This window comes from Spinacia oleracea, chromosome 5 (assembly GCF_020520425.1).
Source record: "Spinacia oleracea cultivar Varoflay chromosome 5, BTI_SOV_V1, whole genome shotgun sequence".
Lineage (NCBI taxonomy): Eukaryota > Viridiplantae > Streptophyta > Magnoliopsida > Caryophyllales > Amaranthaceae > Spinacia > Spinacia oleracea.
The window spans coordinates 1,262,850-1,280,543 of NC_079491.1; the positions used below are offsets into that span (position 1 = coordinate 1,262,850).

Consider the following 17,694-nt stretch of genomic DNA (forward strand, 5'->3'; position numbering starts at 1 on the left):
CCCCTAACAACGCATATAATGAAAAAGAACATCAAAAAAATACCTGATAATTGAATATAACACATATAATGGAAAATAAGTACCCCCGCACAAACAATTTTTTTTTAAAAAATATCTTCTAATACATCATAATTGTCTTTAATTAAGCTTGAAGTAATCGATCTCAATCCACGCAAGTCACCTCAGTTAGTTTACTAACCGAGGTGAAAGGACAATACCCGGGTCGGGTTGGCGGGTATGAAATGGGGAGGGTGGGGCGGGGATTAGGCGGGGTGGGGCGGGTCCAACATAAAATCCACACCCGCCCCATCACCCAACGGCGGATACGATTTTTGTACCCATCCCCGCCCCATCACCCACCAAACCTCCCCCATCCCCGCCTAATTGGGGCGAATGCGGGGCGGGTCTCCCATAAAACCCGCCCCACTGACATCTCTAGATAACATTGAGTTTCAACATTGATACAATCCTCATGTCCAATCAAGTATTCAATAATTATGTTAGATATTTCAATTCTTAGATATATATAGGAAGTTGATTTTACTCTTAAACCCTTGGCTTGTAAACAAACAACACCTCATCAAATTGAGAAATCCAAACAACTTAACACAACCTAGAGTACCTTTATCTCCTCCCTCTATAAATAGAGTCAAAAAATCTCTTTTTCTCCTCACTTACTTAAAAAAGCAATTGTATATCTCAAAAAAAAAACCATAAAATAATTATTAAAAAAAATAAAGAAAAAATATAATTTTATATTTTAAAAAATGGAAGTGGAAAATATAGGAGAAATGAAGAAAATAGTGGTAGCAGTAGATGAGAGTGAAGAGAGCATGTATGCTTTATCATGGTGTCTAAACAATGTTGTTTCAGTTTCACATCAAAATTCAGTTTCTCCAACTCTTGTTCTTCTCTATGTCAAGCCCTCTCCTCCTGCTAATTACTCTGCTTTTGATGTTGCTGGTAATTAACCTATCTTTTCTCTATTTTTACGTGTATCGTAATTATTTAATACTCGTAAATTTGAACTTTTTACGTTTTATTTCTTATATTACCTCGATTAATACTCGTAAATTTGTACTTTCTACATTATAATTTCTTACGTTACCTTAATTAAGTCTGGGACAGAGGTAGTAATTAATATAGAACGAGTATGCTCTCTAGAGGCGTGCAAGTACTGTCGTAATTTAATTTAATTTAAATTAAATTAAATTTAAATTTAAATTAAATTTAAATTTAATCTTCAAAAATTAACTTAGTTGAAACACTTTTAATTTAAAATTTTAAAAATTTGTACTCCACTATATGTTAGTTCGGACCTAATGATCTAGTGGATGACTACAAGAGTATTCATATTTAGAACTAGTAATTGAAATGGTAAAAAAGTTTTTTTTTAAAAAAAGGGTTAAATTTCAATCAAGTATGCGATTTTTTAAATAAATACTTAATTTTGATTTAATTATCTTTTGTAAATGTCGTATGAGTTGAGTAATACTTAAATTAATAGATTTGATTTGCAGGGTACTTGTTTGGAAATGATGTAGTAGCAGATTTGGAAGATTACTCTAGGAAGCTTGTTGATTCAGTCATGTCTAAAGCCCAAGAAGTTTGTATGAAGTCCAACATCGATGTACAATTTCTCTGCATAATCACTTAATTAATTAATCTTCCTTATTTTTCTTGATTATTGATTAAATTAGTCATATTTGATTGACAATTTTACAATTTAATTAATGTTGTTTTCCTCTATTTTTATTAATAATCAGATTAAGGTAGAAAAGAAAGTTGGAAGTGGAGATGCCAAAAATGTGATTTGTGGGACAGTTGAAAAATTAGGGGCTGACATGCTAGTTATGGGAAGCCATGGTTATGGATTTTTAAAGAGGTACTTTAATTTGTAATAATAATAATGATTTAATGATGAAATACTTTAATTTGTAAATTATGATACTCTTTTAATTTAATTTTTAAAGTATATTTATAGTATTATGAAAATTTTGTGATTGCAGGACTCTTCTGGGAAGCGTAAGTTATGACTGTGCGAAACGAGTAAAGTGTCCCATGGTAGTTGTGAAGCATCCAAGGAACGTTTTATGAATTCTCCGATCCTCGTTTTTTCGATCTTTTAAGTTGTTTAAAGATCTTTTTCACAACTAGAATGTTACACACCCCACCTTTAATTACGAACTTGTAGAATAGTGTATTAATGATGATGTAGTTTTGAATTTTTGATCGGACAAGCAAATGTTGTACTAGTACATTTTACATGTACATATAGTTGTATGTGTTGTCTCTTTGGACGAAATTTTCACCGATCAAAGTTCAATTATATTTTTGACTTTTGGGTAGTATTTACACTATTTTGGAATGAAATGAATAGTATAGGAATAAAACAAGATATTTATTTTGTTCCTACTCTCTCACTTGACTCCTTGTTCTTGACTTTTTTCAATCTAAAAACTAAAAAGTTTCGAAAAAAGAAAAAAAAAAGTTTCATCGACAAACGTACTAACACTAATATACTCGAATTTTAATAATTTAAACTTATTAACGTGTATTATTTGAATTTTTTTGAACTTACAATAACTATGAATTGAACCAAACACTAAAAGGACTTTATGGACTCCGATTTAAACTCGTCATGATTTTTTTTTTCTTTATTTAAAGTTTTTTTCCTTAAATAAGTTGAGATCAACTGAGGAGAGCAAACTAATTATTAACTAATACTAACGTAATCATGAGAATTTTGTATACAAGGTACAAGAAGATGACTACACTAAACAATCTAATCTCTCTTTTGATTTGTTTCACAATAATTGTGTTGAAGTGCCAAACTAACAAAGAAGACCTCTCTAAACTAACAGTAAATTGTTGCGTAAAATGGGTGAGTTTTGCAATACAGAATCAAGAATGGTCTAAATTATGTTTGATTGAATTAGAAAATTACAATAATGTGTTTGGTACTTTCCCATAGAACTTTTACTGAATCAAAGGAGATAAGTAACTTGTTTCCCATTTTTCTTGTAGGAAGTCATTTTTTAAAGAAAGTTCTAGTTTACCTATTTCTTCCTCTTAGTGCAAACCAAACAAGTACCCTAAACCGAAAGTAATTTTATGGACTTATTAAACTTGATTAGAAGTTATTGGACCGGTTGCAATGAGTCCGTTTGTTTCAACTTATCTTAACTTATTTCGACTTATTTCAGTAAAAATAAGTCTAGATATGTTCGCATGTATAAGCTCAGATACGTTCAGTTCAGATAAGTTCGATAAAATAAATTTCTTTTCCAAAACTACTTAAGACACAAGTTATTTTCGGCAAAAATAAGTTCAGATAAGTCATTTTCAGTTAAATTTAATTGAACCATGCAGAGCCTTAGGACAGTAAATTTATGGAACCTGATTGAAACTTTTTGGATTTAGATTGAACCAAATTAAAACTTACATTGTACATTGTCTAAATTTATCTAAACTTATTAATTTATTAGATCTGAAACTTATTTTTCAAATGAGAAAAGGACTCATCTTTATTTTGTATAAGACGATCTTACACAAAAGATCACATTGGTATCATATAAGTCAAGCAATGAAATTAGTTAAGCACCAGAACTAATTAGTTAACCAATGAAACAAATTAATTAAACAATCAAAGTGGCTTTTTAGATAAGGCGGTCTTACACAAAAGTTATCTTTTTTTTAAGTAACCAAACATACATTTAGTGTGCGTTCTATTTTTATCCAAAAAAAAAGTGTGCGTTCTATTCACCTGATTTTTCACATATTTTTTCTAAACAAATTAAAACTTATTATACTCCGTATTATTTAACCAACCATTACTTTTCCTGAACTTTTGTAGAACTTATTTTATCCTAGTTGGTCTACCTTTTTTATGTCGACTTAAATTTCAATCAATTTTTGTAAAAAGTAGATTGAATTGAAAAGAGTACATGTAAAATTCCATTGTTCACCAACCCAAATACCCAACAAAATGACACACCCTTACACCACTCTCACATCACCTTCCCCTCTCTCTTTCTCTCTCTAGACATCCTCATCACTCCATTGTTACCTCCTCAAACAATCTACCTGTCGGCTGCATTTATTAGTCAAGAAATCTCGTTGATCATCACACATTTTTAGTCTACAATATTTTTTAATTCCAGATCCCAGAAATTTAAATTCAAAGCTTTAAATCATGTTTCTTTGGGATTGGTTTTCTGGGATCTTAGCTTCTCTTGGGTTATGGCAGAAAGAGGCGAAGATCTTGTTCTTAGGCCTTGATAATGCCGGCAAAACTACCCTTCTTCATATGCTCAAAGATGAGGTCTTTTTTTTTACCCTTTTCTCCATCAATTTTGCTTTATTTATTTATTTTGTTCATGTTTCATTGTTGATTTTTATTGTTTCTTTTAGGAATTGCTTCAATTTGGAATTTATGATCATGATTTTTTTTTGCTTGAATGATTGGATTGCACCCATCTCATATTTATGATTTTGGGGGAAAAAAATGAAATTTGGAATGCTTGTGCCATGTTTATGAATTATTTGGAATTGTAGGATTGCCCAATATTTATGAAATTTATTGGGAAAAATTGAATTTTGGGAATCCCTGATTTGCTGAACAAGAAAAATGTGATGGATTTGGGGATTTCCATGAGTGATATGATCCGATCCATGAGTCATATAGCTGGTTTTCTCAGAATATGTAATTTGATATGAGAATGAAATATAATCTGGTCTTAATTATGGTATAAATTGCTTGTTTCTTGTATTTTAATTTGAAGTAATTCTGAAATGGGTGTTTTAAAATTGACAAGGATCCTAAATTGAGTTAGTTTTTGATATTTTTGGTATTGGCTAATTGTTGAGTGCAGAGGTTGGTTCAACATCAGCCAACTCAGCATCCGACATCGGAAGAGTTGAGCATTGGGAAAATCAAGTTCAAGGCTTTTGATTTGGGAGGTCATCAGATTGCTCGTCGAGTTTGGAAGGATTACTATGCCAAGGTACATTCTTTTGGTATGATAATGAGCTGAAATGTACTATTAAAAGTTTAAAACATATGTCTTTCTTTGATAATTGATGAAAATTTTGAAGAAAAAGTGATAATTGAAGAAAAATTACTTATGATTTAATTGCCATTGCTTATTACTTGTGAATTTATTACTTATGAATTTCCTTAGAAAATTACTTATGGTTAAATGGGCCGTAATGGATTTTTGGATTTCATTGAAGTATGATATTGTTGGTCCAACTACCTGTGAATCTGTGATGAGATGCTTTTGTGGTTCGCCTGTTAATTTGGTTGTTTTATTCTGCCATTTTTCTGAATTGAAATGATAATTGTTAGAGAATTGGATGGACGATATGTTGAATCTGAATTAAAAAACGCGCAAGCTCTGTACATATCATATTCAGAACATTAGACAAAGTGATGTGCTAATATGCAATCACACATTTCTTTGGCTTGATTAAGGAGGTAAGAGAACACTGTAACTAATAGATACAACCCTTGGCAATTAGCTGACTCTTAATGGCTTTAAAACACCAATAGGTACTATAAAAAACGTAGCTTAAAACTAGTAGAACATAGAGTATTAGAGCTCTCCCACCCATGAGAAGAAAAAAAAAAACGCTCGCGGGTGAAAAATGGTGAGGAAAAAAGTTCACGGGCTTCCTAATGGGGAGTGAACAAAGAAACACTCACAAAGTCACAAGTGAACATAGAAAAACCATGAGTGTGAAAATAAGAATTCTTCCTCGGCCTTTGTGTAGGAGTGGTCCCTGAATGCGTGCGGATATAACCTTTTTTGCTAATTGGCGTAATTGCCACCTAAAACGTCGCGTTTTAGAGAGGTTCATGAAGGCCTCGTTTTGGTCTGTTTAGCCAAAGAAAATGTTTATACGCACGCCCAATGGGAGCATGCTATGCATCTCTGTCAATACTCTTGACCAATTATATACTCCGTGACAAATACATTTTTATAGGCTATTTTTAACCACAAATAATTTATATGCTTCGTGTAAAATAAAATTAAACCAACGGTCATAAAATTTCGAGATCTATGAATAGAGATTCATTTTGCTATATTTTGACACAGTTTCAAAAACTTTTCTCTCTTTAATTCATTAAAATCAATTATCAAAGAGAAAAGTGATTTTTAACAGTGTATAGCAAATGGGTCTCTATTTATAGATCTCAAAATTTTATGACCGTTGATATAATTTTCTTTTAATAAATTATTTTTGGTTATAAACATAGATTTAAAATGTTAACATTACAAATTAATTAAATTATGATTGGGCAATATGGCTGATAAGACGCGTGGCAATCTGTTCGCGTGGCACAACCTATTCGCAGCGTTGCTCTGTGCTCTGTCTGCATCTGCAATTATACTTTTTTTGACTGATTACAGTAAAAAACGCTGTAATTTGGACTGCCAGCCTTCATGGCTTGCACCTAAACGACCTTTATCAGGTGGATTTCAGTGAATTTTTTTAAACACGTCTTTGTGGGGCCCAATGGCCCACTATACACACGGGCCAAGGAGTATTTCACACCAGAGTAGTCTTCACACCGGAGTGTTTTCTTCTTTGCTCGCAAGTGTTTCTTCTTCACTTGCCATTGAGAGCCTGTGAACTTTTCTTTCCTCACCAACTTTCACTCATGAACGTTTTTTTTTTGGCAATCATGAACGTTTTTTTTATTAATGAGTGTGAGAGCTGGAGTTGAATTGAGCTGCATCTATGAGGATGCTAAGACTATTGGTTATAGCATATGCAATCGTGAGTAGCCACTAACTCACAATGCTCTTTCTCCTTTTTGTGAGTTAACTCACCCTTGTAGGTAACGCTGGTCACCACCTACAATGGTGAGTTAACTCACAAAGAAGAGAGAGAGCATCGTGAGTTAGTGGCTATTTACACTGGTACCAACAAATAATGAGATGGAGGTGTAGATTGGTGGATATGTGGAATGATCAATACCAGATCATTTTTGCTAACCACCTCAAACAACAATCATAGACTAGCACTTTATTCAATGGGATATTTCTTGGGAGACTCAAAATCACTGTCACTGAATGTACATCACTTATACTTTTGATTTTTGATAAAAGATTCCATTTTTATATGGAAAAGGACAAACTGTAATTATCAGTTGTTTAAAGAGTGGTTGTACTTTCCATTGCTCTAATGATGCCAACAACCCTTCACTGATCATTGTCTTATCAGTAAAAACTGGCTTGGTGTGGCCACGACAAGGGTTGAGTGCTTGACTGAAACAATTAAATTGAAAAAACTCTTTTTGAAAGTGAAATTGATTTTGCGCTTTTTGCAAAATGACGAGGGGAAAACTTAGGAAAATAGATTCATTAGAGTTCCCAGAAGCACAGATTGCTCACACCTAAGGTGTTGTTTGGTTGACATGAAAAACCATGGGAAGTGTAACTTCCTTGGAAGTGGAATATTGTGATATTTTTTGGTTTGCAATAATATGGGAAGTCACACTTCCTAAGAACTTCCACTTCCTTCAAAATGGAGTAAGTTGCTTACCATGTTTAACCAAACAACATTTTCTACTTCCTAGGAAATGTCAATACATGGGAAAGTAGTCATCCTAGGAATTTTTATTTCCTACGGTCAACCAAACGATACCTAGGTTTAGCAAGCTGGAGACTTAGCTTAGGTGCATAGTGCTTAAAAATCAAAATAACTTTCCGCCTTTCCCTAGATTCTCCTATGAGTCCTACCATGTTACAAAAAGTTATTTATACCCCGTATAATCTTAAAAGGAACTGTCCGTAAGGGACGGGGTAGGCCTTTTATGGTCTTAGTCATTATCATTTTACACCGATAGTTGACAATATGAGTTGAGGGCAAACTAGTCTCCCTTCTCAGAGTCTCACCTCAGACCATCTTTGATGAGGTTTTTGTAGAGTATTTATTTCTGTTAAGGCCAACATAGCAATTTCTTTTGTATGTAACACTTGAAAGGGAATTCAAGCTTTCTTAAAAATTATCATGAAAATCTTGTTTATTAGCTTTACATCTTCTCTTGTGCATTTATTTCTTGCATTCTTGTGTTGGCAGTTTCGATTCTTCATATCATGATCCTCTTTATCCTCTAATGTGCTTGCATTTTGGATGATTTTTTAAGTTGTGGGTTTGGCCTTAGTGAACTCAGTTTGTTAATTATAATGTTCCAATTATGGTTACATCATACTTTGCATGGCTCATTCAGGCGATTCTGGTTAGATAAGCTTCTGCAGATTCTGCATACTTGATTAAGACTTAAGCAAGTTTACTTCAATGGTTAGATTAACTGATCCTATACGTAAGTAAGCAAGGATATTGCCTTCTTCAGGAGGTAATAGAAAAGAGAAAGGAACTTGCATTTGAGACAGAAAGAAAACAAACTTATGAATGGTGGTAAATAGTGAGTATTTATGGGTTGTTACAGATTGAGTTTTGAGTTATTGAGATAGGTTAAGTGGTTTGGTTGCATTTAACCATCAGTGAAACGATTAAAAATTTCCCTTTTAGCAGAGACTACATAGCAACATAGGTAGAAATTTGGCCCGTTTCCCTCTGATATGTAGAAATTTGGCCCGTTTCCCTCTGATATGCAGAAATTTAGTCCGTTTAGTTGGAAAGATCATAAGGGAGAAGAGGTGAACACCAAATGTCCTTTTCTCGGGAATTCTAGTTAAGGCGGTCAGTAACTCAGGTACAGTTAACTTCTTATTTTCCTAGAAGGGTAGTAGAAAGGGGAAATGTATTATGAACTTGTAAATTGAACAGTCTTATTTCTTTGGAAAATGGATGACTTTTTCATATATTAGTATCAAGTATCGAGGTTCCTTTGGTGATAGAAGCGTATTGGTTGTCATTAGCTCAAAGCAATCGGCCTTATACCTCCTTAGCCGACAAAATAATGTTTAACAACGTCAAACCAGTTTAACCTTTCCCTTCTTGGTTGCTATGGACTTTCTTTAATACTTCCTCCGTCTTTTAATACTCGCAACGTTTGGACTTTTGCCACTATTCATATAATCTACTTTGACTATTCTTAGTGCTTTTTATATAAGATAAAACATAGTCATGTGCGATCTTGTTAGATTCGTCTCAATGAAAGAAAGTCCACTCTATGGACTTTCTTTAATAAGATAAAACAGGCTATGAATTACAGTTACAATGACAATATGTGCTTTTGATCTTTAGATGCTTGCTATTAGTCCACTCTTAATAAAGTTCTGTCATTTAGAGTGCTATATACTTGTTTTTGTGTCCCATACTCCCTTCTATTTAAAAGCCGGTTTCTTGATAAAAGACAACTTTATTGTGTGTGGAATGTGGATTGTACTCATTTACAAGTTGTCATCTTCTTTTTTCTTTTTACCCTAAACAATAAGTTTCAATAAGAAAATTTTAAATAAGGAAAGGTAAGTTCGGATAAGGGCTACCCAAGTACAATTCACAACTAAAAATAAAGCTCAATAAGAGGGGTTTCCCGGTGAATCTGTACGCGGGCATCACTTGTAATCCCCTATTTCTGTTTGTGGCCATAGATTGATGAGATAAGAATGCTTTTGGCATGTTTACTGTAGTCCGTAGACCTGATAAACTATAGTTCGGGCCGCTGACCCGACCCGAAAAAAGTACAGCCTCAAATATGCATTTTTAGACCAAGCCCGTACCAAATTTATGTGTACGCATTTTTAGACCAAGCCCGTACCAATTTTATGTGTTTGGGTATGTATTTTTGTGTTAAAAGTCCAGCCTGGCCCGGCCCGGATTTTGATCACCTATAGTTTAGTGCAAGTTATACATTTATCTTCTCACTGCAGGTGGATGCCGTGGTGTACCTAGTCGATGCATTCGATAAAGAGAGGTTTTCCGAGTCAAAGAAAGAACTTGATTCCCTACTATCCGACGAAGCCTTGGCTAGCGTTCCGTTTCTCATCCTCGGCAACAAGATCGATATACCGTACGCCGCGTCAGAGGAGGAGCTTTGCTACCACCTCGGGCTTTCCAACTGTACAACCGGTAAAGGGAAAGTTAACCTCACGGACTCCAATGTCCGACCTCTCGAGGTTTTCATGTGTAGTATCGTTCGCAAAATGGGTTATGGTGAAGGATTCAAGTGGATGTCTCAGTATATCAACTAGATGATGGGTTAATTATTTGGATGAGCAAAGTTTTAAACCTTGTTAACAGGGAGGATTATGTAGGTTAAACGAGGTTAGATGTTATACATCACCTTATTTGAAATTGTTTTTTTTTTTTTTTTTTGTTAAATTAAGTGGCTGGATTAAGAAAATTACTGTCTTGGATTTGCATGGAACACAGCCAGTGATTTTTTTTGTAACATGCAGTCAATTCAGAGTTTTTTTTGTTTGTTTGTTTGTTTTTTTCTTTCTCTTTTGCTTTTTGTTTTTATATAGTTTTCCCTGAGTTAATAGTTCATATCTGGTTGAAGTTTAATTTGGGGTTGCAAAATGTATGAATTCGGAATCAAAACTGAAACTAAGGAAATAGTTACAATGTAATATTAACTCATAGTACTAAATAAAGAGTGGAATTGATATTTAGTATTACATTAAAAAAAATTATTGGAGAGTGGTGTAAAGTTGCACTAAAAATATCAAAAGTCAACCAATCGTAGTAGAGGAGTAATATTCAATTTTTATTAATTTTATAAATGTCCCTCGATGTACAGAGTTCCTAGTAGCTATTGAAAGTTTCAAATCTTTATACTCGTTGGTTTATTTACTCGAATTAAAACCACTCTCTGATGTACAAAGATAATCACAATATCAGTGGGTATACTTTCGAGTATATTTGACAAGAATTATACTTGAATTAGTTTTGAAACTTCCGGTAAGCAACGCCTCAAAACCTCTGTTTAATTTTTAATGCACTAAGTAATTTCATACCCTAAGTTTTTCATATCCGGTAGTGTTTGGAACAACTAACAAAGTTTAACCACTTCACTCCCTACTTCGTTTCCCTTAACCGTCAAAACTCGATAGATGATTATTAGATATGGCAGATACGAAATAACATATGAGTCAGCTAATATGAAGGCTTGGGGCGAGCTAAATATAGGCAATAACACATGAATTTCCTCTCTCCCACGTGAAAGAGATACCATCTTTCAAATTTAAGATACATAATGTATTATTTTTTTGACAAGATATTGAGATTATCAGAAGGGAAAGATGAGTATGACTACTATCTTTCAAATTTAAGATATATATTGTATTATTTCTTTGACAAGATATTGGGATTATTAAAAGTATACCATACATCTCCTTTACAAGATTGGTTATTAGTCTTATCTTGAAAAGAATTCAACTAATTAAAAGAATTTGTCACTTAAGACTATTTACATTTCAATTAAAACTCTTTACATTTACGAGGAAATAGAAATGACATATGGATAGATGAAATCTTGAAACAAGGGGAAATTAAGCTTCAATTTGGAGAATAGATATATTTGATTCAAATAAAAAACAAAAATAAAAGATGATCAAAATTTTATAGTAGTACATGTTTTCTGATTTTGGTGAAAAGCCAAATAAGACGATAGGAAAAGTAATATTTGGACGTGGATTTATTAAAAGAGAGAAGATTAGACCAGCAATATTTATAGATGATCAATATGTTCAATTTGTTGTATGAATATTATTAAAATATTTTGTAAGATTCTAACATATGGCATCGAATCAGAACTACTTAGATATTTAATTATTTACCTCTTTTGTTTTCCGTTGGTAATTAAATATGAAATATTATACAGAATAGAAATTTCATGTAGCTCAATTAACCCAACTTATTGACCACTAAGTTCCCTAACACACATTCGTGCATATTTTGTGACTAAATAATTATGAATAACTTAATCATATAAAAGTCCTCATTCGTAATATTTGTGCTTCCATTTTCTAATTTAACTATAAACTTCAACTTCACACACTTTGATTGTTTTTCATATTTATTAAAACGGTAATAACCATATAACTCATAATTATCTTGAATGATCATACATAGACATCTTAGCGTATAACAATTAACAAGCTAAGGTAGTTCAAAAATATTACATACGGAGTAGTAATATTGACCATGTTAAATATTACACCGATTTCCCTATGTTCATCCTTTCATATTAAGTTCTTAAAATCCACATTTTTAACTCTATTTCATAAAATTCATAGAATTGATTAGCATGTGAAAAAAACTTCGCAGGACGTCTAAGTATATACTTCCTCCGTTCATTTTTACTCGCAACGTTTGTCACTTTCATGCATGCCAATGCACAACTTTAATTATCAATATCTTTGATTCTCTTTAAGCAAAAATTATAAAAGTTAATATTTTGAAAATAAATATTAAGACGAATCTAACAAGATCATGCATGAGTATGTTTTAACTTACGTATAAATCACCAATAATAGTCAAAGTATAATATATGAATAGTGTAGAAATCACAAACGTTGCGAGTATTAAAAATCGGAGGAAGTATTTTATTTTTTTCCTTCAAAAAAAGTATATATTATTTATTTTAACGTTATAGATATTTCTTCATTTATTTTCCATAATATTTTATTCATAATCAAAATTTTGGATATGATATTTTGAAGCAATATTTACGTGAGTTCATATGAATTCATTTAGTTTTATCCTACGTGTTTCGCAAGAAGAAAATAAAAAAATGCGGGTCTCGACAAATCTTCGAATGAAATGAGGATACTAACTTTATTATTTATTACAGCTGGGCATCCGCAAATTAAAGTTAGCAGTTTTGATTACGGAGTAGTTTCTTACTTTATTTTTTTTTATGTTTTGTATAAACCAAACATTATATTAATGTACTCCGTATAGTGTAATGTTGATTATTTATAAACATTATTTCATTCGAATCCGCAAAATAAAGTTAGCACGGTTGATTAGTTTCTTAATTTATTTTTTCAAAAACTCTCTCACTTCCCTCTCTAAACTCTCTCACTTTTCTCTAAAATATCCCAAAAAACCAAAACCCTAGTATCTCCCCTGCTCACCGGCGGCCAGATCTTGACTCATAAATCGGGTCGCCGGTGAGCCTCTTTTATAGTTTAGGGTTGTTTTGTGTTTAATTCTCGTTGGCAAAGCTTGCATCAAGGATTCCGACCAAATCGAAGTTAGGGTTTCGACTTTGGGTGACTGAAATCCTTTGCAGCTCTTTTGCGGTGCCGACGAAGGTGGTTTTCCGGAAAGAGAAGAAGAAGAAGGAGCCAAGCGGTAGCTTCCACCTCCTCTTAGTTACGCCGCTCTTCTCACCGGGTCTGTTTCAACCGACAAGGGTTCGCAAGTTTTCTTCGACTTCGGAGGTGATCGGTCCAGTTCACATCGTCTTCTAATCCGAGCTCCCCTAAATCGCCGCCTCCATTAATTGCAGGTAAAGGTAAAAAACCGCCTCTTTTAATCTGTAGGTAAAGGTAAAGGTTTAGGGAAAAGGGTTCAATTTCGGTTTAGATTGTTAATTTTTGGTTGTGATCTGTGAGTTTGGGAATTTTGGATTCTGAAATCTATCACCCGCCGCCGTCCTGTAGTGTCGGATATATCCCGATCTTGATGGTAAAGGTAAAAGGTAGTCAAGGGTTTCAGTTAAGTGCCAATTTTTCTTTTGTTTCAGTAGCCTCTGGAGTTTGGTTGTTGGCTTGTTTGGTTGTTTTTGGTTGTTTTATTAGGTCTAATGTCAATGCTTGGCTGTTGTGGGTAGTTGTGTTGTTTTCTCTTTTTGATGGTAAAGGTTTTCCTGTGATTGTTGCTAGTGGTAATCAATTGTGGTTTATGTTGGTTAGGAGGGTTGTAGTAGCAATAAGGGTGGTTAATAATTGGTGGGAGGTTAAGGAATTAGAAGGTCCCCTCTCCTCTGCAATGGGGTTTTGGTCTGCTAGAGGAGCAGTATGGGTATTGGGGGAGATAGTCATCTCCCGGGGGATCTTGGAGGTCGGTGTTTTGTGTTCATCTACCTTGGTGAGGAAAAGAGTTTTAGGTTTTAGGAAGGGCCTGGGTATTGGGGTTTTGGTTGTTAAGTGGTTTTGGAGGATAGTTGTTGTTAATCCTCTGTTTAGGTTAGCGTTGAGAGTTGTTCTCGATGCTTTCAAAATCTGTTATTTGAGCGCTGCTCCCCAAATTTTGGGGTTTCATAGTATGCTACCTAAGTCATGTCCCATGACTGTAAATGCTTGTGTGTTAATCACAAGGTTTAACCAAATTCCCTGTCACTTTGTTTCCCTTCCACTCTTTTCTTTGTTTTCCATGTATTACAGGTTAGTTAAGGAACCTCCTAGTGTTAACTACTTAAGCTACTGGCCAATCTCCTGCATTGATATCACTACCATGAGTGATCTTGGCACAATAACACCTTGTTGGTGGTGTAAACAAGGTTTTGACAATCAAGGACCGCCAGGGGAAGAGCCGGCTTCCCTTGCAGCTGTTAGGCATTTATTTTTAGTTTGTTTCGTAGTACTTGTAATGGTCTATAAAGGCCTTAGTTTAATTGTTTAGTTTGTAAAACTCTTTTATTTATGTTAAATTGAGCCTATGTCAAAAAAAAAAAAAAAAAAAATTTATTTTTTCATGTTTTGTATAAAACAAACATTATATTCATGTATATTGTAATGTTGATTATTTATAAACATTATTGGTTTTATACAGATTTAATTAGCAGGATTACACGTACTTTTACAGTTATAAATGCCATCCCGCGGTTTCGAATCTATGACCTCTCATTTGTTAATAACACATTTTAACCACTATGTCACAACCCATTTTGTTGTTTCTTATACGTTCAAAATTATATTAAATCAATAAAATTAAAAAGTGATCTAAAATTCTAAATCATTTCTTAATAGTTTTGCAAAAAAATTAGTCATTAATTTTACAAGTTAGTAATCCTTATATGATAAAATTTATTAATGTATACTCAAAGCAAGATACATTGTAATCTAATAAATTAAATTAGACTCAAAACGAGTTATATATATAAAAATCTAATTGGTCCATTTTATACTATCTGGGTCATCGCCCATGGCACTGACTAGTTAAATATCGGTTTGTATAAGGTTTGAACCTTCAACCATGACTTTAAAGAATAAAGCATTTACCAGGACATAACATGTTTCATGTTATTAATGCAAAATAAATCTAACTAAATAAGAATGTTATTAATATAGTAACCTGGGGCATCGCCCGAGTCCAAAAACTAATTAAAACTTTAAAAGGTAGCTGAACAACCATTATACAACAGCCCGTTCTTTAAACGAGCTCAAAAACTAATTAATCATTAAACATTACGAACACGCGGGTAAGTCAAATGGAATAGAATGTCTGAATGAGACGCTATCTATGGACACACCGAGTCTTTATCTTTCTATTTTTTTTTCATAGTTTCATTTCCTAAACCTCATTTCATCGACTACCATCCATTTCCTTACAAATCAATGACCCATACCCACAAAACCGACATCACCGTCCGAGGTAGTTGGTGGGAGCGACAACCTTCTCACCGAAATCCTGTCGTACATCCCGTAAAACCTCTCTTATGATTCAAATCTACCAGCAAGTAATGGAACACCGTCATTTCCCATCTCAAATCTCACGCTTTCGATTTTCTCTAGTCTTGCAATGGCCTCTTCCTTTGCTCTTTTAATTTGTCAATTTTCGGTTGCAATCCGACTACTAACCAGGAAACTCCTATTGATTGATTTTCCTGTTAATGTAACTGAGGCAGATGATTTTCAGTTTTGGGAGTTTAATTTAGGGTTTGGTCCTGCAAGATCACCGTATTATCAGGTTCTTTGTGTTTCGGCGTCTAAGATTGAGGATAATGCATACTTGATTGATTTATATTCCTCGGAAACTCAACAATGGAGGAGGGAAGTGATTGATGTTTTTAGGGTTTACTGGCTCAGTCATACCGAAACTACAATATGCTTCAATTTTGAGAAAGAATGTGTGGAATCATTGACATTACCAAAGGCAATTGAAGGAGCTTACATAGAGAGGTTCCGATATTTTGGTGAGGTCTTGTGGGTATAGGGTTAACCTCGATGTCCTTACCCATGGGTTTTATAAGCTTCATGCTTTATAAATTGATAAATGAGGTTTGTTGATTTACTGATCAAAAACTCAATACCATTAATCCAAACCTGAAAAGCTTGGTATTAACTGAACCAAATTGCGCAATAACACATAAAATTCCCTAAGCCACACATTTTCTGTATCCATTGTAGCCAATAATGCAACAATTCACCTCTGTTGTCTCAATGAATACTATATTTCAAATCTGAGATATATATTGGATTATAATTTTGACAAAATATTAAGATTATTAAAAGTACGTATACCGGATTGGTAATTAGTCTTATTACAAAAAGAACTTAGCCAATTAAAGGAATTTGCCAGTTGAGTATCCGACTATCTAAATTTCAATTAACACAAATACCACATTCTTTACTACTTTACAATCAAGCTATATGGTGTTGTTTTACATGTGGTCGAGTTTGAGGTTGATATACGAGGAAATGAAATATAGATAAATAAAATCTTCAATTTAGAGGATAGTTTTGATTGATAGAAAAAACAAAAATAAAAGATAATCAAAACTTTATACATCTTTACTGATTTTGGTGAAAGCAAGTAAGACTATAGGAGAAGTACACTATTTGAACGTGGATGAATTAAAAAAGAGAAGACCAGACTTCAATATTTGTAGATGATCATTATTTTCAAATTGTTGTATGAATACTATTAAAATATTTTGTAAGATTATAACATATGGCAATGAATCAGAACTAACTAGACATTTAGTAATTTACCTATTTTGTTTTCCGTTGGTAAAGATGAAATATCTTACCGAATAGAAACTTCATGTAACTCAATTAACCAAACTTGTTGACCACCAGTTCCCTAGCACACACTCATGCATAGAGCCATTAATATAAATTCATTTGAATTCTATACCCTACACGTGTCAAAATATTAGCAACAGAATCGAATTTAATTTTTAGCTATTTGGACTGAAATTGACGAACAATCAATAACAATATTAGTGTAACACACACAAGTACCACCAAGCCACCATGATAACTTCATAAACGTTACCATATGTGTTACGTTGAGTTTTTTTTCACATCTAAAATTCTATTCTATACTTTATCCGTTCATTTTTACTCGCAACGTTTGTCACTTTCACGCATGCCAATGCACAACTTTGATCATTAATATCTTTAATTTTCTTTAAGCAAAAATTATAAAAAGTTAATATTTTGAAAATACATATTAAGACAAACCTAACAAGATCCCACATGACTATGTTTTAACTTACGTATAAATCACCAACAATAAGCAAAGTATAATATGCGAATAGTGTAGAAATCACAAACGTTGCGAGTATTAAAAATCGGAGGAAATATATGTTATTCAATTGCCATTTTTTTCAGGCCTTATTTTGTTCATGTAGCTAGTATTCGTGTAATTAACTATTCAGACAAGTTCAGATGAGGTCTAGTTAAATTGACTAATTTTAATTTTATTATAACTCTCTTAATTTATTTAATCAATTCGGGTCGGGCCAAATCAACTCTACCACGTCGGTAGAGCTTAGGAAGTGTGAATATATGAGAAGAGTATCTCACATATGATCAA

At 33.2% G+C, this 17,694-nt stretch overlaps 2 protein-coding genes across 2 annotated transcripts; both read left to right on the forward strand.

Moving 5' to 3' along the window:
* Positions 1-665: 665 nt before the first annotated feature.
* On the forward strand, positions 666-2,338 carry LOC110777163 (universal stress protein PHOS32). Its single transcript, XM_021981777.2, has 4 exons — positions 666-963; positions 1,521-1,630; positions 1,767-1,885; positions 2,010-2,338. The coding sequence occupies exons 1-4, from the start codon at positions 768-770 to the stop codon at positions 2,095-2,097; spliced, it is 513 nt and encodes a 170-aa protein (XP_021837469.1). The 5' UTR covers positions 666-767; the 3' UTR covers positions 2,098-2,338.
* Positions 2,339-3,962: 1,624 nt separating this feature from the next.
* LOC110777174 (GTP-binding protein SAR1A) lies at positions 3,963-10,398 on the forward strand. The gene is made up of 3 exons (XM_021981785.2): positions 3,963-4,324; positions 4,875-5,006; positions 9,849-10,398. The coding sequence occupies exons 1-3, from the start codon at positions 4,196-4,198 to the stop codon at positions 10,167-10,169; spliced, it is 582 nt and encodes a 193-aa protein (XP_021837477.1). The 5' UTR covers positions 3,963-4,195; the 3' UTR covers positions 10,170-10,398.
* Positions 10,399-17,694: the final 7,296 nt, after the last annotated feature.